The sequence below is a fragment of the Ranitomeya variabilis genome, chromosome 1 (assembly GCF_051348905.1).
Source record: "Ranitomeya variabilis isolate aRanVar5 chromosome 1, aRanVar5.hap1, whole genome shotgun sequence".
Lineage (NCBI taxonomy): Eukaryota > Metazoa > Chordata > Amphibia > Anura > Dendrobatidae > Ranitomeya > Ranitomeya variabilis.
In genome coordinates this window covers 374,102,016-374,124,666 of record NC_135232.1, presented here as the reverse complement: position 1 = coordinate 374,124,666, position 22,651 = coordinate 374,102,016, and the positions used below count along the sequence as shown (strand labels likewise).

The 22,651-nt window shown below is 46.6% G+C and overlaps 1 protein-coding gene across 5 annotated transcripts in view; it reads left to right on the top strand.

The window, feature by feature from the left end:
• Positions 1–22,651, top strand: part of CEP78 (centrosomal protein 78) — a 167,503-nt gene that overhangs the window by 10,076 nt on the left and 134,776 nt on the right. For 3 of the 5 annotated variants that reach the window (XM_077249005.1, XM_077249004.1, XM_077249006.1), the window contains exons 2-4: positions 9,328–9,600; positions 17,354–17,532; positions 20,774–20,846. In XM_077249005.1, the coding sequence (XP_077105120.1) occupies positions 9,348–9,600; positions 17,354–17,532; positions 20,774–20,846 (505 nt within the window). In that variant the 5' untranslated portion in view covers positions 9,328–9,347. The remainder of the gene's footprint in view (positions 1–9,327; positions 9,601–17,353; positions 17,533–20,773; positions 20,847–22,651) is intronic. The other 2 variants (XM_077249007.1, XM_077249008.1) reach the window with 1 other exon arrangement.

Genomic DNA, 22,651 nt, shown 5'->3' with positions numbered 1-22,651 from the left:
TCTAGGAGGTGCAACAACCATCAGATACCGGCCGCTCCAGGAGGTGAGTATGTAACTTTTTTATTTTAATTCTTTTTTTTTTTTAACAGGGATATGCAGTATACTATGTGACTGGACAATATACTACGTGACTGGGCAGTATAACTACGTGGCTCTGTGCTGTATACTGCGTGGCTCTGCGCTGTATACTGCGTGGCTCTGCGCTGTATACTACGCGGCTCTGCGCTGTATACTACGCGGCTCTGCGCTGTATACTACGCGGCTCTGCGCTGTATACTGCGTGGCTCTGCGCTGTGTACTGCGTGGCTCTGCGCTGTGTACTGCACGGCTCTGCGCTGTGTACTGCGCGGCTCTGCACTGTGTACTGCGCGTTCTGCGCTGTATACTGCGCGGCTCTGCGCTGTATACTGCGCGGCTCTGCGCTTTGTACTGCGCGGCTCTGCGCTGTATACTGCGGGGCTCTGCACTGTATACTGCGCGGCTCTGCGCTGCATACTGCGTGGCTCTACGCTGTGTACTGCGCGGCTCTGCGCTGTGTACTGCACGGCTCTGCGCTGTGTACTGCGCGGCTCTGCACTGTGTACTGCGCGTTCTGCGCTGTATACTGCGCGGCTCTGCGCTGTATACTGCGCGGCTCTGCGCTTTGTACTGCGCGGCTCTGCGCTGTATACTGCGGGGCTCTGCACTGTATACTGCGCGGCTCTGCGCTGCATACTGCGTGGCTCTACGCTGTGTACTGCGCGGCTCTGCGCTGTTTACTGCGGGGCTCTGCACAGTATACTACGCGGCTCTGCGCTGTATACTGCGCGGCTCTGCGCTGCATACTGCGTGGCTCTACGCTGTGTACTGCGCGGCTCTGCGCTGTATACTGCGCGGCTCTGCGCTGTATACTGGGTGGCTCTGCGCTGTGTACTGCGCGGCTCTGCGCTGTATACTGCGCGGCTCTGCGCTGTATACTGGGTGGCTCTGCGCTGTGTACTGCGCGGCTCTGTGCTGTGTACTGCGCGGCTCTGCACTGTGTACTGCGCGGCTCTGCGCTGTGTACTGCGCGGCTCTGCGCTGTGTACTGCGCGGCTCTGCGCTTTATACTGCGCGGCTCTGCGCTGTGTACTGCGCGGCTCTGCGCTGTGTACTGCGCGGCTCTCCGCTGTGTACTGCGCGGCTCTGCGCTGTGTACTGCGCGGCTCTGCGCTGTGTACTGCGCGGCTCTGCGCTGTGTACTGCGCGGCTCTGCGCTGTGTACTGCTCGGCTCTGCGCTGTGTACTGCGCGGCTCTGCGCTGTGTACTGCGCGGCTCTGCGCTGTGTACTGCGCGGCTCTGTGCTGTGTACTGCGCGGCTCTGCGCTGTGTACTGCTCGGCTCTGCGCTGTGTACTGCTCGGCTCTCCGCTTTATACTGCGCGGCTCTGCGCTGTGTACTGCGCGGCTCTGCGCTGTGTACTGCGCGGCTCTGCGCTGTGCACTGCGCGGCTCTGCGCTGTGTACTGCGCGGCTCTGCGCTGTGTACTGCGCGGCTCTGCGCTGTGTACTGCGCGGCTCTGCGCTGTGTACTGCGCGGCTCTGCGCTGTGTACTGCGTGGCTCTGTGCTGTGTACTTCGCGGTTCTGCGCTGTGTACTGCTCGGCTCTGCGCTGTGTACTACGCGGCTCTGCTGTGTACTGCGCGGCTCTGCTGTGTACTGCGCGGCTCTGCGCTGTGTACTGCGCGGCTCTGCGCTGTGTACTGCTCGGCTCTGCGCTGTGTACTACGCGGCTCTGTGCTGTGTACTGCGCGGCTCTGCGCTGTGTACTGCGCGGCTCTGCGCTGTGTACTGCTCGGCTCTGCGCTGTGTACTGCGTGGCTCTGCGCTGTGTACTGCGCGGCTCTGTGCTGTGTACTGCGCGGCTCTGCGCTGTGTACTACGCGGCTCTCCGCTTTATACTGCGCGGCTCTGCGCTGTGTACTGCGCGGCTCTGCGCTGTGTACTGCGCGGCTCTGCGCTGTGTACTGCGCGGCTCTGCGCTTTATACTGCGCGGCTTTGCGCTGTGTACTGCATGGCTCTGCGCTGTGTACTGCGCGGCTCTGCGCTGTGTACTGCGCGGCTCTGCGCTGTGTACTGCGCGGCTCTGCGCTGTGTACTGCGCGGCTCTGCGCTGTGTACTGCACGGCTCTGCGCTTTATACTGCACGGCTCTGCGCTGTGTACTGCACGGCTCTGCGCTGTGTACTGCGCGGCTCTGCGCTGTGTACTGCACGGCTCTGCGCTTTATACTGCACGGCTCTGCGCTTTATACTGCGCGGCTCTGCGCTTTATACTGCGCGGCTCTGCGCTGTGTACTGCGCGGCTCTGCGCTTTATACTGCGCGGCTCTGCGCTGTGTACTGCGCGGCTCTGCGCTGTGTACTGCGTGGCTCTGCGCTGTGTACTGCGTGGCTCTGCGCTTTGTACTGTGTGGCTGTGCAATATACTACGTGGACATACATATTCTAGAATACCCGATGAGTTAGAATCGGGCCACAGTCTAATAATTATAAGACTACAGATAGTGGTTTGGAATTGTGCTGTACTGTCACTTTAAGAGCTGATATTATCTGACAAAACTTGTGACCTGGTGAGCTGATGTAGACTTCATAGGCGTTGGCATAGTAACTGTGTCTGACTGCGCATATCAATGAGCTAATCGGCCAGGTGGCAGTTATTTTTAGAAATTGCCTCAGAAACCAGCCCATTATAAACGTATAGGAAAATTTCTCTATTGAAACGCATTGAAAGACTTTTTTCAAACACAAATTGCGCAAAAACTACAAATCCGATCGGCACGAAAAATACTTAGCACACCTCTTGGGGACGCTGGCTTCGAAATGACACCTCACTGGAGTCTGTGAGTTTAGCGGTTCGGGCCGCATTACGTGCGGACTGAATAATAAGAATAAGAAGAAGTTTACCACGGTGGAATAACAGTATAGTGCTTTGTTCCAAAGCACTATAATAATAGGATCAACCCTATGCGTGTACATGGGATAGCAGGTGCTAGGAAGCTGAATTAAAATGATACCTTGATATCTGAGATCTGATGTGTTCTAGACAAAGTTACATCTTTCTCAGTAGATAAATAAGCTCTTAAGATCTATGGGTTTGACACAGATCTCCCCTGGGGTCAGCAACTGCAGTATCTGGGACTGCCTATGAGTGGTACCTGGGGCTACCTGCAGCTTAACCCCTTCATGACCTTGCCGTTTTTTGGAATTCTGACCAGTGTCCCTTTATGAGGTAATAACTCAGGAACGCTTCAACGGATCCTAGCGATTCTGAGATTGTTTTTTCGTGACATATTGGGCTTTATGGTAGTGGTAAATTTAGGTCGATAATTTCTGAGTTTATTTGTGAAAGAAATGGAAATTTGGCAAAAATTTTGAAAATTTCGCAATTTTCACATTTTGAATTTTTATTCTGTTAAACTAGAGAGTTATGTGACACAAAATAGTTAATAAATAACATTTCCCACATGTCTACTTTACATCAGCACAATTTTGGAAATAAGTTTTTTTTTTGCTAGGAAGTTATAAGGGTTAAAATTTGACCAGTGATTTCTCATTTTTACAACAAAATTTACAAAACCATTTTTTTTAGGGACCACCTCACATTTGAAGTCAGTTTGAGGGTTCTATATGGCTGAAAATACCCCAAAGTGACACCATTCTAAAAACTGCACCCCTCAAGGTGCTCAAAACCACATTCAAGAAGTTTATTAACCCTTCAGGTGTTTCACAGCAGCAGAAGCAACATGGAAGTAAAAAATGAACATTTAACTTTTTAGTCACAAAAATGATCTTTTAGCGAAATTTTTTTTATTTTCCCAAGGGTAAAAGGAGAAACTGGACCACGAACGTTGTTGTCCAATTTGTTCTGAGTACGCTGATACCTCATATGTGGGGGTAAACCACTGTTTGGGCGCACGGCAGGGCTCGGAAGGGAAGGAGCGCCATTTGACTTTTTCAATGAAAAATTATCTCCATCGCTAGCAGACACCATGTCACGTTTGGAGAGCCCCTGTGTGCCTAAACATTGGAGCTCCCCCACAAGTGACCACATTTTGGAAACTAGACCCCCCAAGGAACTTATCTAGAAGCATAGTGAGCACTTTAAACTCTCAGGTGCTTCACAAATTGATCCGTAAAAATGAAAAAGTACTTTTTTTTCACACAAAATTTCTTTTAGCCTCAATTTTTTCATTTTCACATGGGCAACAGGATAAAATGGATCCTAAAATTTGTTGGGCAATTTCTCCTGAGTACGCCGATACCTCATATGTGGGGGTAAACCACTGTTTGGGTGCACGGCAAGGCTCGGAAGGGGAGGCGTGCCATTTGACTTTTTGAATGTAAAATTAGCGCCAATCATTAGCGGACACCATGTCGCGTTTGGAGAGCCCCTGTGTGCCTAAACATTGGAGCTCCCCTACAAGTCACCCCATTTTGGAAACTAGACCCCCCAAGGAACTTATCTAGGTGCATAGTGAGCACTTATAACCCCCAGGTGCTTTACAGAAGTTTATAACGCAGAGCCGTGAAAATAAAAAATAATTTTTCTTTCCTCAAAAATGATTTTTAGCCCACATTTTTTTATTTTCCCAAGGGTAACAGGAGAAATTGGACCCCAAAAGTTGTTGTCCAGTTTCTCCTGAGTACGCTGATACCCCATATGAGGGGGTAAACCACTGTTTTGGCACACGTCGGGGTTTGGAAGGGAAGTAGTGACGTTTTAAAGTGCAGACTTTGATGGAATGCTCTGCGGGCGTCAGGTTGCGTTTGCAGAGCCCCTGATGTGCTTAAACAGTAGGAACTCCCCACAAGTGACTCCATTTTGGAAACTAGACCCCCAAGGGAACTTATCTAGATGTGTGGTGAGCACTTTGAACCCCCAAGTGCTTCACAGAAGTTTATAACGCAGAGCCGTGAAATTAATAAATGTGTTTCCTTTCCTCAAAAATATTTTTTTAGCCCAGAATTTTTTATTTTTGCAAGGGTAACAGGAGAAATTTGACCCCAAAAGTTGTTTTCCAGTTTCTCCTGAGTACGCTGATACCCCATATGTGGGGGTAAACCACTGAGCACATGCCGGGGCTCGGAAGGGAAGTAGTGACGTTTTGAAATGCAGACTTTGATGGAATGGTCTGCAGGCGTCACATTGCATTTGCAGAGCCCCTGATGTGCCTAAACAGTAGAAACACCCCACAAGTGACCCCATTTTGGAAACTAGACCCCCCAAGGAACTTATCTAGATGTGTGGTGAGCACGTTCAACCCCCAAGTGCTTCACAGAAGTTTATAACGCAGAGCCGTGAAAATAAAAAATAATTGTTCTTTCCTCAAAAATTATGTTTTAGCAAGTAATTTTTTTTTTTGCAAGGGTATCAGGAGAAATTGGACCCCAACAGTTGTTGCCCAGTTTGTCCTGAGTACGCTGGTACCCCAAATGTGGGGGTAAACCACTGTTTGGGCGCACGTCGGGGCTTGGAAGGGAGGGAGCACCATTTGACTTTTTGAACGCAAGATTGGCTGGAATCAATGGTGGCGCCATGTTGCATTTGGAGACCCCTGATGTGCCTAAACAGTGGAAACCCCTCAATTCTAACTTCAACACTAACCCCAACACACCCCTAATCCTAATCCCAACTGTAGCCATAACCCTAATCACAACCCTAACCCCAACACACCCGTAACCCTAATTCCAATCCTAATCCTAACCCTAATCCCAACCCTAACCCTAATTACAACCCTAACCATAACTGTAACCCCAACACACCCCTAACCCTATCCGTAACCCTAACCACAAGCCTAATCTTAACCCTATTTCTAACCCTAGCCCTAATTCCAACCCTAACTCTAATTCCAACCCTAACCCTAAGGCTATGTGCCCACGTTTCGGATTCGTGTGAGATTTTTCCGCACGATTTTTGAAAAATCTGCAGGTAAAAGGCACTGCGTTTTACCTGCGGATTTACAGCAGATTTCCAGTGTTTTTTTGTGTGCGGATTTCACCTGCGGATTCCTATTGAGGAACAGGTGTAAAACGCTGCGGAATCTGCACAAAGAATTGACATGCTGCGGAAAATACAACGCAGCGTTTCTGCACGGAATTTTCCGCACCATGGGCACAGCGGATTTGGTTTTCCATAGGTGTACATGGTACTGTAAACCTGATGTAAAACTGCTACGAATTCGCAGCGGCCAATCCGCTGCGGATCCGCGGCCAATCCGCTGCGGATCCGCGGCCAATCCGCAGCGGATCCGCGGCCAATCCGCTGCGGATCCGCAGCCAAATCCGCACTGTGTGCACATGCCATAACCCTACCCCTAACCCTAACCCTAACCTTACCCCTAGTTCTAACCCTAGTTCTAACCCTAACCCTAGTGGAAAAAGAAAAAAAAAATATTTTCTTTATTTTATTATTGTCCCTACCTATGGGGGTGATAAAGGGGGGGGGGTTATTTATTATTTTTTTTTATTTTGATCGCTGTGATAGAACCTACCACAGCGATCAAAATGTACTTGTAACGAATCTGCCAGCCGGCAGATTCGGCGGGCGCACTGAGCATGCGCCCGCCATCTTGGAAGATGGCGGCGCCCAGGGAGAAGACGGACCGACTTCGGGAGGCTCGGTAAGTATGAGGGGGTGGGGGGGGGGGGTGGATCGGAGCACAGGGGAGGGGATCGGAGGACGGGGGGAGCGGACAGGAGCACGGGGGAGCGGACAGGAGCACGGGGGAGCGGACAGGGGGACGGAGGTGGGTACCGGACAGAACGGAGGACTGGGGAGGAGATCGGGGGCGGTGGGGGGGGCCAGAACATGATTTCCAGCCATGGCAGATGCTATTGCAGCATCGGCCATGGCTGGATTGCAATATTTCACCATTTTCATAGGTGAAATATTGCAAATTGCTCTGATTGGCTGTTGCACTTTCAACAGCCAATCAGCGATCGTAGCCACGTGGGGGCAAAGCCACCCCCCCCCTAGGCTGAAATACAACTCCCCCTCTCCCTGCAGATCGGGTAAAATAGGAGTTAACCCTTTCACCCGATCTGCAGGGATGCGATCATTCCATGACGCCACATAGGCGTCATGGGTCGGGAAGGGGTTAATTCTAACTCCACCATCAGGAGCTCTAGTGAAATCCAGGTAGCTGCTTAGCTACACCCCTCCTAGGTAACTAGTTCCACGATCCACATGTGTGACAGTAAGACTTATAATGACTGACCATACTCTCTCCTGATGTGCATGTCTCACACTGGTAACACTTCCTTTCATTTAATATAAGCTCTGGAGGCAGATTCTTGGAGATCTGTGTCCCACCCGTAGTTCTTAATAATCCATTTACATATTGGTAAAAAACGTGGATTTCTCTGGAGCAAGACAACAGATCGCAGATATCAAGATATCATTTTATTCAACTTTCTGTTACCTTCATGCCCATATAGATGGCTTAAGAGCAGTGCTGTGGAGTCAGTAAGCCAAACCTCTGACTCCTCAATTTCTCTGACTTCAACTCCCTCATTCATGGCTCATGATTTTAAGTGATACATTTACTGTAGTAAAAGGTAACATCAGGATTTAAATCACCATTATGTTGCAATGTTCAAGCTATGTCTCTCTGTGTGTGTCTCTCTGTGTGTCGTCTCTGTGTGTCGCTCTCTGTGTCGCTCTCTGTGTGTCGCTCTGTGTGTCGCTCTCTGTGTGTCGCTCGCTCTGTGTGTGTCGCTCGCTCTGTGTGTGTCGCTCGCTCTGTGTGTGTCTCTCGCTCTGTGTGTGTCTCTCGCTCTGTGTGTGTCTCTCGCTCTGTGTGTGTCTCTCGCTCTGTGTGTGTCTTTCTCTCTTTGTATCTATCTTTGTGTCTCTCTCATTGTGTGTCTCGGTCTCTCTATCGCTCTCTCTCTCTGTGTGTCTCTCTCTGTGTGTGTTTCTCTCTCTCTCTCTGTGTGTCTCTCCCATGTTTGTGCTTTGGGGCGGGCTGTGGGCAAGTCTTTCCTTGGTTTTTCTGGCTTAGAACAGGAAGATAATACTCTACCTACAGTCCTGCCCTGGAGCATGGGCATCTCATTAATTCAAAACTCCTAACACTGATTACACAAGAACCACAAGATTGATTTCTTCACCCCAGGTTTTTTTTTAAAATCATTTTAACACTGCCAACCTAACAATGCCTGTAGTTAGCAAAACCCTGCTGATCAGTTCTCATTAAATGCAAAGAATATCTGTGGTTCGTTTTCTATGATGATTGGAAGAATGTCCCATCTGAGCTCCCTCAAAGTCTGTTTACAAGTGTATCTAGAATTGATGCTTTGTTGCTGTTTTGAAGGCAGAGTGGTCACACCAAATATTGATTTTGATTTAGATTTCTCTTTTGTTCATTCACGTTGAATTTTGTTAATTCATAAAAATTAATCCAATACTACAATTTTTTTTAAATCACTTAGTCTGCAGCGTTTTTTTTTTTCTTTTTTCACTCCTACCTAAAACGATACCAAAGTACTGCAATGAAAAGTAAATAGGGAAAGTCAGCTTACCAGTCCAAGTGTTTTGACCTCCTGTTTGCAGACCAACGCCTCGCACGATAAGGATGAGGCAGCCACAGCAAGATTCAAAGGAGACAAAATCCAGTGAGTAGCGAAGGTTGCTAAAAAATAACTTTTATTCTGTGTGAATAAAATAGACCAACATATGGCATCCAGCACTGTGATTCACTAACAGAAAAATTGAGCGATCAACGCGTTTCGACTTTCGTCTTATTCATGATGACAGTGCTGGATACCATATGTTGGTTTATTTTATTCACATAGAATAAAAGTTATTTTTTAGCAACCTTCGCTACTCGCAGAAAGTGCTGCAATGCCCTATATATTTGTTCAAACAAGTATAATCTTGCAAACGTATTTTTAGCCATGTTATGCTAGTGCTAGCCACCGTGCTCTAGTCATCTGTGCCACCAGTCATCATAGCACTTACATTCTGCTTCTTTTGACATGAATGAGTTACAAGTGATCTCCCTAGTTTTCACTTCTTGATTCTGTGGTGATCTGCACTAGATGATAACTTTCCAGAAAAAGTGTTGGTTAGGACATAAGCATGATGTCCCTAGACTGTGGGACGATCCTTCAGATTGAGCGTGCTCATGAAGCATGATGCTTCTCATCAAAATTATGGGGTACCTTTATAGCTTGAGAAGCAAGATGTCAATTTCAATAACATTATGTTGGTGTTAAAATGACATTTTTTTAAAAATTGTAATTCAACAGAAAGTTGAAATTTTATGTTTGGATTTCAATTTATGTACTTTATATTTTGTTACAGAGAGTAGTATAAATCAAAAGATGATTGATTCTGTAAGAATACGCCTTCACGGTGCCATGGACTTCAGATCACATTATGACTACTTATGTGTCTTACAAGACTCTGTTCCATTACAAGCTATAAAAGCCAATCTCAGACGAGGAGCTCTCAGCTTTAATGCTGATAGAGTAAAATTATCAGATTGGGCGCCCATTCTAAATACTCTGAAAATCAACAAGAGCTTGACGTGCGTGGCTATTAAAAGCTGCCATCAACCTGGACTTGGAGAGACAGGTTGGTGAAATCTTTTAGAAAGTTTATAGAAATAACATTGTCTTGCTTTTAGTTAGTTGTCTTTTTACAAGGAAATTGTCACCTATTTGGCAATATGTATAACTAAAATTTAGTCTAGTAGCTATTACATTCACTTGAATTGTATTTTTGTATTCTACACCTGATTAGTTCATGACAACTTAAGGACATTTTGTTCAGAATTTCTAATGGCAAGGTGACCAATTTTTCAACCCATGCCAGTCATATAACATCAGTGTTTGGTGATGTAGGACATATTTAGCTATTATTTACTCGGACTCCCATGACAGCACGACGAGAGAGGGGATCCGCCCATCAGGAACAGGAAACCTACAGATACAAAAGGGCGGCACCTCTCCCCTGCATCAGTTGGTTTCCTGTTCCTGAAGGGACGGGTGCCTACAGATGAATCTTAAAGGAGCCCAGGCCGGCCGGCCGAACCCGGTAGCGAGGGGGTCTCCTACCTCGGCCGGTGCAGAGATCCCTGGAGACGCCACGGTGGTCCTTGCTGGACTGCACGTCGGTGGCGTTCGCAGCAGGGAGCGGAGTCCGGAGGATTTCCTGCCTCCATCAGCGTCAGCGCTGGTAAGTATCTCCCATTGGCGGTGCGGCGTGCATGTGGGGTGCCGGCGTCAGGACTGTGTGGGTGAACACCCGGAGCGCTGCGATCCGTCCCCGGCGTCCTGCACCGCTCTCAGCATGTGCTGGAGCGTTTCCGGGTGCGGTGACGTGGGGGGGCGGAGTTAGTAGCCGCTTCCGGGTCGCCGGATGTCTGCGCATGCGCGGTCAATCCAAAATGGCGGCGCCCATCGCATCCTGAACGCCGGTTGGTTTTCCCACAAGGCTTCCTACCCTCCCTGCTGTGTCCTGGGCCAATAGGGATAGCACTGGCCTATCTGCTGACAGGATCCAAGGGGGATTTAAGCAGGTGACGATTTTAGAACCCTGCTTTTGGCTGCAATTCGTCATGGAGAGCGGTGGTGAGCAGCAGCAGCTGCTGGATGATGTGCGTCAGAAGCCCAAAGAGAAGGACAGAAGCGACCAGTCCAGTCGTAAAAGCTCATCCGGGCAGGGATCCAGAGCTTCGACTAGGAAAGAACCCCCTCGTATTCCGGTACTTTACTTTGGCGCACGGGTAAGTGATCTACGTGAAAGTTCACTCTGTGACGCGGGCCCCTTATGCTTTATCATTCTAGGGGAAGAAGAGTGCGGACAAGTCAAAACATAAGGAATGTGCCCTCTGTGGAGTCCCCTTACCAGACTCTTGTCACAAAAAATTATGTGCCCCCTGTATACAGTGGGGCAAAAAAGTATTTAGTCAGTCAGCAATAGTGCAAGTTCCACCACTTAAAAAGATGAGAGGCGTCTGTAATTTACATCATAGGTAGACCTCAACTATGGGAGACAAACTGAGACAAAAAAATCCAGAAAATCACATTGTCTGTTTTTTTATCATTTTATTTGCATATTATGGTGGAAAATAAGTATTTGGTCAGAAACAAAATTTCATCTCAATACTTTGTAATATATCCTTTGTTGGCAATGACAGAGGTCAAACGTTTTCTGCAAGTCTTCACAAGGTTGCCACACACTGTTGTTGGTATGTTGGCCCATTCCTCCATGCAGATCTCCTCTAGAGCAGTGATGTTTTTGGCTTTTCGCTTGGCAACACGGACTTTCAACTCCGTCCAAAGGTTTTCTATAGGGTTGAGATCTGGAGACTGGCTAGGCCACTCCAGGACCTTGAAATGCTTCTTACGAAGCCACTCCTTCGTTGCCCTGGCGGTGTGCTTTGGATCATTGTCATGTTGAAAGACCCTGCCACGTTTCATCTTCAATGCCCTTGCTGATGGAAGGAGGTTTGCACTCAAAATCTCACGATACATGGCCCCATTCATTCTTTCATGTACCCGGATCAGTCGTCCTGGCCCCTTTGCAGAGAAACAGCCCCAAAGCATGATGTTTCCACCACCATGCTTTACAGTAGGTATGGTGTTTGATGGATGCAACTCAGTATTCTTTTTCCTCCAAACACGACAAGTTGTGTTTCTACCAAACAGTTCCAGTTTGGTTTCATCAGACCATAGGACATTCTCCCAAAACTCCTCTGGATCATCCAAATGCTCTCTAGCAAACTTCAGATGGGCCCGGACATGTACTGGCTTAAGCAGTGGGACACGTCTGGCACTGCAGGATCTGAGTCCATGGTGGCGTAGTGTGTTACTTATGGTAGGCCTTGTTACATTGGTCCCAGCTCTCTGCAGTTCATTCACTAGGTCCCCCCGCGTGGTTCTGGGATTTTTGCTCACTGTTCTTGTGATCATTCTGACCCCACGGGGTGGGATTTTGCGTGGAGCCCCAGATCGAGGGAGATTATCAGTGGTCTTGAATGTCTTCCATTTTCTAATTATTCCTCCCACTGTTGATTTCTTCACTCCAAGCTGGTTGGCTATTGCAGATTCAGTCTTCCCAGCCTGGTGCAGGGCTACAATTTTGTTTCTGGTGTCCTTTGACAGCTCTTTGGTCTTCACCATAGTGGAGTTTGGAGTCAGACTGTTTGAGGGTGTGCACAGGTGTCTTTTTATACTGATAACAAGTTTAAACAGGTGCCATTACTACAGGTAATGAGTGGAGGAAAGAGGAGACTCTTAAAGAAGAAGTTACAGGTCTGTGAGAGCCAGAAATCTTGATTGTTTGTTTCTGACCAAATACTTATTTTCCACCATAATATGCAAATAAAATGATAAAAAAACAGACAATGTGATTTTCTGGATTTTTTTTTCTCAGTTTGTCTCCCATAGTTGAGGTCTACCTATGATGTAAATTACAGACGCCTCTCATCTTTTTAAGTGGTGGAACTTGCACTATTGCTGACTGACTAAATACTTTTTTGCCCCACTGTACAACAGACGGTGAGGTCTACAGGAGTGGTTGGGTGGAAGTGACATTAGGTCAGATAGTAGTTATCACCTATATTGTCCTCCCCTAGGTAGCGGAAGAGTCTGTGAGTGTGGCAAACCTGAAGGAGATGATCCGTTTGGAAGTAAGGGAATCCTTACGGTCCCTATCCCAAGCGGGAGGTTCAAAACGTAGGACCCCCCTGGACTCTAATTCTTCGGAGGAAGAAAGAGAAGAGGGTGCCTATCACTCTAGTCCTTCCTCCTCTTCATCAGATGAGGAGTCTGGACGATTCTGTCTACCCCTGGATAGGATTGACAAAGTGGTCAAGTCTGTTAGAGGCACAATGGGTATAGAAGAACCCAAGCCGCAGCCCTCAAAACAGGAGATGATGTTCAGCGGATTGGATCGTAAAAAACATAGATCTTTTCCGGTGAACGAGAAGATCCAAGACTTGATCCTCCGGGAATGGAAGAAACCGGAAAAGAAGGGTTCCTTACCGCCAGCATTAAAACGCAGGTACCCTTTTGATGATCCGGTTGTGGAAACGTGGGATAAAGCCCCTAAGTTGGATGCGGCGGTGGCAAAAGCATCAAAGCCTCATTGCCATTTGAGGATATGGGGACCCTCAAGGACCCCCTTGACAGGAAGGCAGATACTTTCCTTAAAGGTACCTGGGAGACGACGGCTGGATCTCTCAGACCAGCAGTTGCCGCGACATGTACAGCCAGGTCTTTAATGGTCTGGCTGGATCAGTTAGAGTCCCAGCTCAAGGAGGGCGCTTCCAGAGATACTATTCTGAAGGCTCTACCAACAATTCAGAATGCGGCGGCCTTTCTGTCGGACGCATCTGTGGACTCAGTCAGAATGGCGGCTAGAGCGGCAGGACTCTCCAACGCGGCTCGTAGAGCCTTATGGTTGAAGTGCTGGTCAGGCGACATTCAATCCAGAACTAAACTCTGCACCATCCCGTGTAAAGGAGAATATCTCTTTGGTCCAACTCTGGATGAGTTGCTGGAGAAAGCGGGGGATGACAAGAAGAAATTTCCTAATCTGTCTTCAGCATCCTACCGTCGGCCCTTCAATAGAAGGAGATTTGGTCGCGGAAAGAAACGCGGGTCCTCACCCTCTAGAGAGAGTTTTAGATGGGAGGATAGACGCGGAAGAGGTACGGGCTACATGTTTCGCCGTTCCTCAAAAGAACAGAAAAAAACGGACCAATGACTAGCAATCCCTGTGGGGGGTAGACTGTCAGCATTCTCCTCAGCATGGTTTGACATTACGAACAGTAAATGGGTCCGAGGCATTATAGCAAAAGGTCTAAGACTTGACTTCGATCACTGGCCTCGAGATAAATTTAAGTTAACCCCTTTACGTTCCTCCCCCCTTGAACAAGCAGCCCTGGAAGCAGAGGTCATGAACTTATGCTCCAAAAATGTTTTGATCGAAATCCCAGAATCAGAAAGAGGGAGGGGATTTTACTCTCCTCTTTTTCTGATCAAGAAGCCAGACAGATCGTTTAGAACGATCATAAATCTCAAAGGCCTTAATGAGTTTCTGGTCAATGAATCGTTCAAAATGGAAACAATCAGTTCAGCAATAAAAATATTGTTTAAACACTGCTTCATGGTAGTTGTGGATTTAAAGGATGCATACTATCATGTTCCGATACATGAAGACTTCCAGAGATTCCTGAGAGTAGCTGTGTCAATGGGGGGGCAAATTCGTCATTTCCAGTTCAGAGCTCTTCCCTTTGGCTTATCAGCGGCTCCTAGGGTATTTACAAAGTTAGTGGCCGAAGTCATGGCGCACTTACGAGAGTCTGACATCCTGATTGTCCCCTATTTGGATGATTTCCATATAGTAGGGAGTTCAGCAGACCATTGCCTTTCACAACTAGAAACAACCACAACCAAACTTGAGCATCTGGGGTGGATCGTAAATTATGAGAAATCCCGATTACAGCCCCAAAAAATACAGAGATTCTTAGGGCTGTTGTTAAATTCAGAAACTCAACAGTGTTGTCTTCCGTCTGACAAGTTGTTACACATCCAACAACAGGTGTCTAGGGCAATTGATAAACCATCCATGACCCTTAGACAGGCTATGTCACTGTTAGGATCTCTAACCTCATGCATTCCCGCTGTCCGTTGGGCCCAATTTCACACCAGACCTTTACAATCCGAGGTACTGGTTAATGATAGAGTTTTAGAAGGGTCTTTGCAGAGTCAGATTACTTTGGGTCCAGAAGCTCTTACATCTCTTAGATGGTGGCTAAACAATGACAATTTATCAGCGGGAGTTCCCTGGGTGACACAGGTGACACGTATTGTAACAACAGACGCTAGCCCTTCGGGTTGGGGAGCACACATGGATGACATGATAGTTCAGGGTCTATGGGACCCCCTTACATCAGCCTCCTCCAACCAAAGAGAGTTAATGGCAATTGAACATTCAGTTAAAAAATTCCTCATATATCTGCAGGGTCACCATGTCAAGATCCTCTCGGACAACCAGGTGGCGGTCGCATACATAAATCACCAGGGTGGAACTCATTCCGAATCACTGATGAGAGTGGCGGATCGTCTATTCCAGACAGCGGAGAACCATTTTCTATCTTTAACCGCACTGCATATAAGAGGAAAAGAAAATGTGAAAGCGGACTTTCTAAGCCGCAACACCTTAAGACAAGGGGAGTGGTCTCTAAACAGTCTCGTGTTCAACCAGATTGTCCACAAATGGGGACATCCAGAGGTGGATTTATTTGCCACCAGGGACAACCGAAAGACAATAAAATTCTGTTCCCTAAATCCCAGGGAGAATCCTCTGGCAGTAGACACCCTTCTGATCAAATGGGATTTTCAGCTGGCGTATGCGTTCCCCCCGCTAGGCCTAATACCTCTGGTAATCAGGAAAATAAGAGATGATCGGGCAAGAGTTATATTTATTGCCCCATTCTGGCCCAGAAGGCCTGGTTCACCTGGCTCAGGATCATGTCAGTGGAGGACCCCTGGGTGCTTCCGGACATTCCAGATTTACTCCACCAGGGTCCGATCAGCCATCCACAAGTAAAGAGTCTCCATTTGACGGCATGGAGTTTGAGAGGGCGTTACTGAAAGACAATGGGTTCTCCCCAAATTTAATTGAAACCCTTATGAAAAGTAGGAAACAGATTACGACAACAATCTACGCTAGAACCTGGCGGAAATTCCTGGCCTCTTCTGATTTTAATTCAGGAGAGGGAATACCTATAAAACAGATCTTAGAATTCCTGCAAAAAGGCTTAGAGCTAAATCTATCCACTAGTACTCTAAAGGTACAGGTCTCGGCCCTAGGGGCCCTATTTTCCTGTAACATCGCCAATAATTATTGGATTTCAAGGTTCATTAAAGCATCTAGTAGAGCTAGACCCATACATAAGGATAGATCTATGCCTTGGGACCTCAATCTAGTCCTGTCAGCATTGACTAGAAAGCCGTTTGAACCATTACAATCAGCTTCAATTAAGGCCTTATCCCTTAAGACAGCATTTCTGGTAGCAATTACATCTGCCCGTAGGGTGGGAGACATACAAGCTCTCTCCAGGCTTCCCCCTTATACAGAGTTTCTGCTGGATAGGGTAGTCCTCAGACCGGACCCGGCCTATTTACTAAAAGTATCATCACGGTTTCACAGGTCACAGGAGATAGTTTTACCGTCTTTCCTTCCCAATCCCTCCAACCCTAAAGAGGAGCTACTCCATACGTTAGACGTTAGGAGATGCCTGTTAGAATACATCTCTGTTACCAATACATGGAAGAAGGATAATGCGTTATTTTTATCTTTCCAAAATCCTAGAAAGGGACTCAGGGTATCAAAGTACACACTAGCAAAGTGGATTAGGGAGGCTATCTCTTTGGCTTATACTGCAGGTGGGGGTCCGACTCCGCAGAATCTGAGGGCGCATTCCACCAGGGCCATGACTACATCCTGGGCGGAAAAATCTGGAGTATCAATCGACCAGATATGTAAGGCGGCCACATGGTCATCCCCGTCCACCTTCTTTAAACACTATAGGTTGGATTTGGGGGCTTCCTCTGATCTCACCTTTGGGTTAAGGGTGCTACAGGCCATAGTCCCTCCCTAAGGTACCTTACATCTCTGTAAATCTCTCGTCGTGCTGTCATGGGAGTCCGAATAAAGCATTAAGCTACTTACGGGTAGCGGCATTTCTCGGAGGCCCATGACAGCACCCTTAGTTCCCTCCCTATTCACGTGGGGGTTGCACCTCCTATAATGTATATATCTCACGTATGATACCCAGTTCCAATATATTGGTTAAAATGTTGTATATAAACTGTATATAATGTATATTTTTGCATGCCACTAACTGCGGTAGTCCTCTCAAGGCTCTGAAATACAACTGATGCAGGGGAGAGGTGCCGCCCTTTTGTATCTGTAGGTTTCCTGTTTCTGATGGGCGGATCCCCTCTCTCGTCGTGCTGTCATGGGCCTCCGAGAAATGCCGCTACTCGTAAGTAGCTTAATGCTATTCCAGTACCCCTATTCCAAAATATTCTGCATCGCATAAATAGTCCAAAAAATAGGGTGTTGAAGATAGACTTCTGTAGGTATTGCTGAAATGGGGAGGATGTGATCGAAAAAGCAGACTTGGGAAGTGAATGACTTAGTGACACATTGCTACTCTCAGACTGGGTAGCAAAATCTTGCTGACAGATTCCGTTTAATGTCAGTTATTTAATTTTTTTTTTCTAAAATTTGTTAGTACATTTCTAATGTTTTCTGATAATTAACAGTAAATAAAACCACTTTTATTCTAATAGTTCATGTTGTTTAGCAGATTCTGATAAATATGGAGTCCACTTTCGAAGACGAATCCCACCCATTCGGTCAAAAGACATGACTTTCCAACTGTGCAGGGCAATTGCAGCTTGTTTGACTGTGTCCAGTTCTTTAAAAGAGTTGGAGCTGCATGGACTTCCTTTAAGGGAAAGAGATTTAATTACCTTAGCCAAGGCAAGTATTACCTGGCTTAACATTTAAAATGTGGCTCATAGTAAATCAGCGATGCTAAGGCTGGACAATATGGACTAAAATAAAAATATACCGTATTTTCCGGCGTATAAGACGACTGGGCGTATAAGACGACCCCCCAACTTTACCAGTTAAAAAATAAAATCTTCTTAAAAGTCGGGGGTCTTCTTATACACCCTATGTCGTCTTATAGGGCCGGTGAATATGTGCCTTTTGGGGGGGGGGAGTGATCCTGATGATGACGAGGGGGCGTCTCACAGGAAAGTGAGTATCCCCCATTACCTTATCATAGCGCTGCAGCGTGGGGTCTCTGTGCTGGGAGCGGCGGCTGCTGTGCTGTGCTGTGCTGTGGCGGCTCCTCTTCTGCAGTGTGGGGCCTCTGGTGCTGTGGGGCGGTGGCGGCGGCGTATCTTCATACAGTCGGGGCTCCTCCGGCATCTCAAAGACTGGAAGCCCCGCCGGCAACTCCATGGGTACAATGCGGTCAGGTGGCCTCCGGGAAAATGGCCGCTGCTCAGATTCAGATCTCGTCCCGAGATCTCGGGAGACGAGATCTGAATCTGAGCAGTGGCCATTTTCCCGGAGGCAGCTCAATAGGTGCGATGCGGTGGCCCGGCCGCTGGGGGCTGCGCATGCTCAGATTCAGATCTCAACGAGATCTGAATCTAAGCAGCGGCCATTTTCCCGGAGGCCAGCGCATTGTACCGATGGAGTTGCCGGCGGGGCTTCCAGGCTGAGATGCCGGAGGAGCCCCGACTGCATGAAGATACGCCGCCGCCGCCACCGCCCCACAGGCCCCACACTGCAGAAGAGGAGCCGCCACAGCACAGCAGCCGCCGCCGCTCCCAGCACAGAGACCCCACGCTGCAGCGCTATGATAAGGTAATGGGGGATACTCACTTTTCTGTGAGACGCCCCCTCGTCGTCATCAGGATCACTCACCCCCCCACCCACCATATACACCCGGCGTACAAGGCGATTCCCGGCGTACAAGACGACCCCCGACTTTTAAGAAGATTTTCAGGGGTTAAAAAGTCGTCTTGTACGCCGGAAAATACGGTATATGTTTTCCAAAATTGAAGCGAATCTGTCAGTAGAATCAACCCTCTTAAATCATCTATATGGGCATAGGAAGTTGAATAAAATTATACCATGACATCTGTGATCCAATGTCTTATTCCAGAGAAATCCACAGTTTCTTAATATATAAAAGAGATCGATCTTCAGGGGGTGTCAATGTTCTTGGTCCAGCGCCTCCCATTTTCGTACGATCGCCGTCCTCCTTGCTTCGTGTGGATGACTGGTCCCTGCATCATCTACACACGGTCCCGGGCATCGCGCTCCTGGCGGGTGTACTTCTCTGCCCTGACTAGGGCAGAGTAATGTACTGCAGTGCACATGCTCCCAGGCTTTTTGACCTTTCCCAGCGCCTGCGCACTGCAGTAGTTTGCTCTACCCTCAACAGGGCAGAGAAGTGCGCAGGAGTTCAGTGTTGGGAACCCACACCCCTGCATCATCCACACAAAGCAAGAAAGAGGACAGCGATTGTAAGAAGATGGTAGGCGTCGAACCAAGAACATCGACACCCCTCGGACCGGACCATGCTGCTGGTGAGTATAATAAAAGTTCTGAAAGGTGGTGGCCATATCTCCTATCAGCCAAACCAGGTTGCAGGTTTGCTTTAATGCTGTACTGTGTCAGGTATATCATACACCACTCTGCAGTGAGATCAAGAGAGCAGCTATTACATATCACACTGGCAACTTCGGCTTATATTTAAAATAATCTCCAGAGACAGATTCTCATGCAGATCAGTGTCCGACCCATAGTCCTGAACTGCTCTTTTACATATAAGAAAAATTTGGATTTCTCAGGAGCAAGACATCAGATTACAGATATCAAGGTATCATTTTATTAAGCTTCCTATGATCTACATGCCCATATAGGCTGCTTAGGAGGGTTGATCCTACTGACAGATGCCCTTTGAAGACCATTCTCATTTAGGTCCTAAAAATATAAGACCCATTCACATTTTATAATATATATGTAATGTTCTAAAGCAGCTAAACTGATACTGTAATCAATAGATTGTGGATTAATAATAAGTTCCACAGTTGGATGTGTGTGCTGAGCTAATCTTATAAGTGTGCCCCTGCTATGTACTGTATAATAGGTTTGTTTAACCGTGCAGGATCATGGTCTGTATATACCACAGCTCCTGGGCAGGGAGTACACAAAAGAGTATACAGACAGGACATGGTGGAATGGCAGCTGATTTTTTTCTGTGAGGCAAAACATTGTATTTATACTGAATGAAAATGTTTTACCTCACTGCAGCAGCTGCATTCTCATGCTGAGCTGTCTGTATACTCTTTTCATTAATCCCTTGCTGCAAATACTAAGTGTTGGCAGGAAAGATGCTGCCTAAAATACTTGCGTTTTTTCCATAATCATTTGAATGAATAAAAAACGGAGCAAATACAATGAAAGAATTGACATGTTGTAGATTTAAAAAAAACGCTTAGATGATTCAAATCTGCAAGGGCAAAATAAGCAGCATGTGCATGAGATTTCAGAAATCTTCACTTTGCCAGTACGGTAAAGTGCAGCGTTTTTTTACCATTGAAAAACATGGGGAAGAATCAGTGTGTGAACAAGCCTTCAGTGTTTCTGTTGCAGGCACAGAACTTTAAATATTTCTGTGCACTTAGGCCCCAATTCATTACGACTGATTTTTTTAAAGTATTTTATTCAAGTTTTCTGACGTAAATTCTTTGAATAGGGGCGTGCAGGGACAGGCTCAGGTTGGAGCTCAGGAGATGTCCATCCCTCATTCCCTATCGGTAGGGCCTTCCTCCCCCCATTTCCATCCCGTTGAGTGTGTATTTGTCAGACCCCCCTGTTGGGTCGTTACATTCCGTGACAGTTTCATAAACTTTTTAACTTAATAACAAGTTAAAACACAAAATTGAGCTTGACTTCAGTTGGTACACATGCAGCACATAAACGCATGTTCACGTTGGCCATAAAATATATAAAACCTACAAGAGAAAAAAATGAGCAAAAACCCTTCTGTAAATAACTTATTTACAGCCAGGTTTTTGCTCATTTTTTTTTTCTCTTGTAGGCTTAATAACAAGTTAATTGTCCTAAGTATTATGTCTGTATATAATCATATTTGCAGTTCATTTTTTTTCAAGTGACTTGTTTTTTATTGCTTAAGGGCTTAGTTTCCTCATCATCATTGGAGAGCTTAGCTTTACCATATTGTTCATGTGGAGATGAAGGTCTGAAAAGTAAGTACTTAAAGTACATGTATCTGTTTGCCCTTTCTGGAGGTATTTCAGTAAAAATTAAACAGTCTCTTGTTACACACTTTCTTTTGCCATATTTTCTAAGACCCATTCTTGTGGTGTCATATTTTTTTGTTTATGAATTCTGAATAAATAAAATCAATGTCATGTAAACCAGTGACTAGAGGCTAGCTACAAAATGTGAGCGCTTGATGCACTTCCTGCATACTACGGTAGTTATTGCTTTCCTAGTCTATCTTATTAATGAACTAGATATACATTCCTATTCTAATAACTCATTAACAGCCTTGGGCTTTTTGGTATCTACTTTTACGCTACGTGCTGTATATATTCCTAGTGCATATGATTCATTAGTCTATAGACCTGCTAAGAGTAAATATGTTTAGATCAATAGGGGTTTCATGTTTGACCCACATATTGGCCAGAATTTTAAAAAAGTCCCTCACTGTTCCATGCATGGACTAGCCCAATTTATTTAGGCTAATCCATGGCTAATTTCCTAGGTTTCCAAGCAGAATTAGTATGGAAATCAGTAAAGTCTGTTTTACATTAAGGCTATGTGCACACGTTTCGGATCTGCAGCATTTTTTACTTGCGGATTTGCACCATATCCGCAATGAGTGCTCAGGCATTGATAATCAGTGGGAATCCAGAATTGGTGTGCACATGCTGCGGAAAATTCCACACTGATTCTCAGCATTTTATTTTCCTCAGCATGTCAATTCTTTTTGCGAATCTGCAGCTTTTCTGCACCCATTGACTTACATTGAGGAGGTCTAATCCGCAGCTAAATCGCAGGTGTAAAAAGGTCTGCGGATTAGCTGCGGATTTGCGTGCCAAAAATGCTGCAGAAAGGAAGGAGGAAGAGTGTGTGGGCGGAGACTGTGAGAGCGGAGAGTATGTGCGGGTGTCTGTGTGTGTGTGTGTGTGTGTGTGTGTCTGTCTGCGGGTGTCTGTGTGTGTGTGTGTGTGTAGCCAGGCATCGTCTGATGGAACTACTGCTCACATCCGTCTGTCTGCTGTTACATATAACAGTGACATCATGAGCCGATGATGGGGCAGTAGTCCCATCATCCGGCAACTGTGTTCTAGTGTAAAAAAAACAAAACACATTTACATAATCACATACAACAGTCATACTCACCAAACACCTAATTCCCCGACGCCCTCGATTTCCTGCAATAAAAATGAAATTAAAAACCACCATATATTTACCTTTCCACCGTAGTCCATTTAATATTGAGTGTCCCATGGCGATCTCACGTGTAGAACAGTCACATCACCGCTCTATACGGCTCCGGCGATACACTGACAGGAGGTATTCTCCCTCAGTGTATCACTACGCCGCCGTGAGAGAGTTCACCGGAGTTCGTACTGTCACTTGCAGCACCGCTGCGTGAGAAAATTCGATTATCCTGTCAGTGCATCGCGGGAGGCCCTGTAGAACAGTCACATCTCCCGATGTTACTGTTCTACAGGGGAGATAGTCATGGGACACTTGTTATTAAATGGACTACGGCGGACAGGGAGTATTTGTGTTGGTTTATTATTTTATTTTTGTTGCAGGAGATCAAGGGATTCAGGGATTAGGCGATGCAGTAAGTATGGTCAATTACAATTAATAAAGGACTTTATTCTGGCTGTGTCTTTATTTACCATATAACTATAGGATTAATAATGGATAGGTGTCTTATAGATGCTTCTCCATTGCTAATCCGTGGGCTTGATGTCACTTGACCACAGCATGTCTATTTATCTTGCGGAGACACTCAGTTTCCGCAAGATAA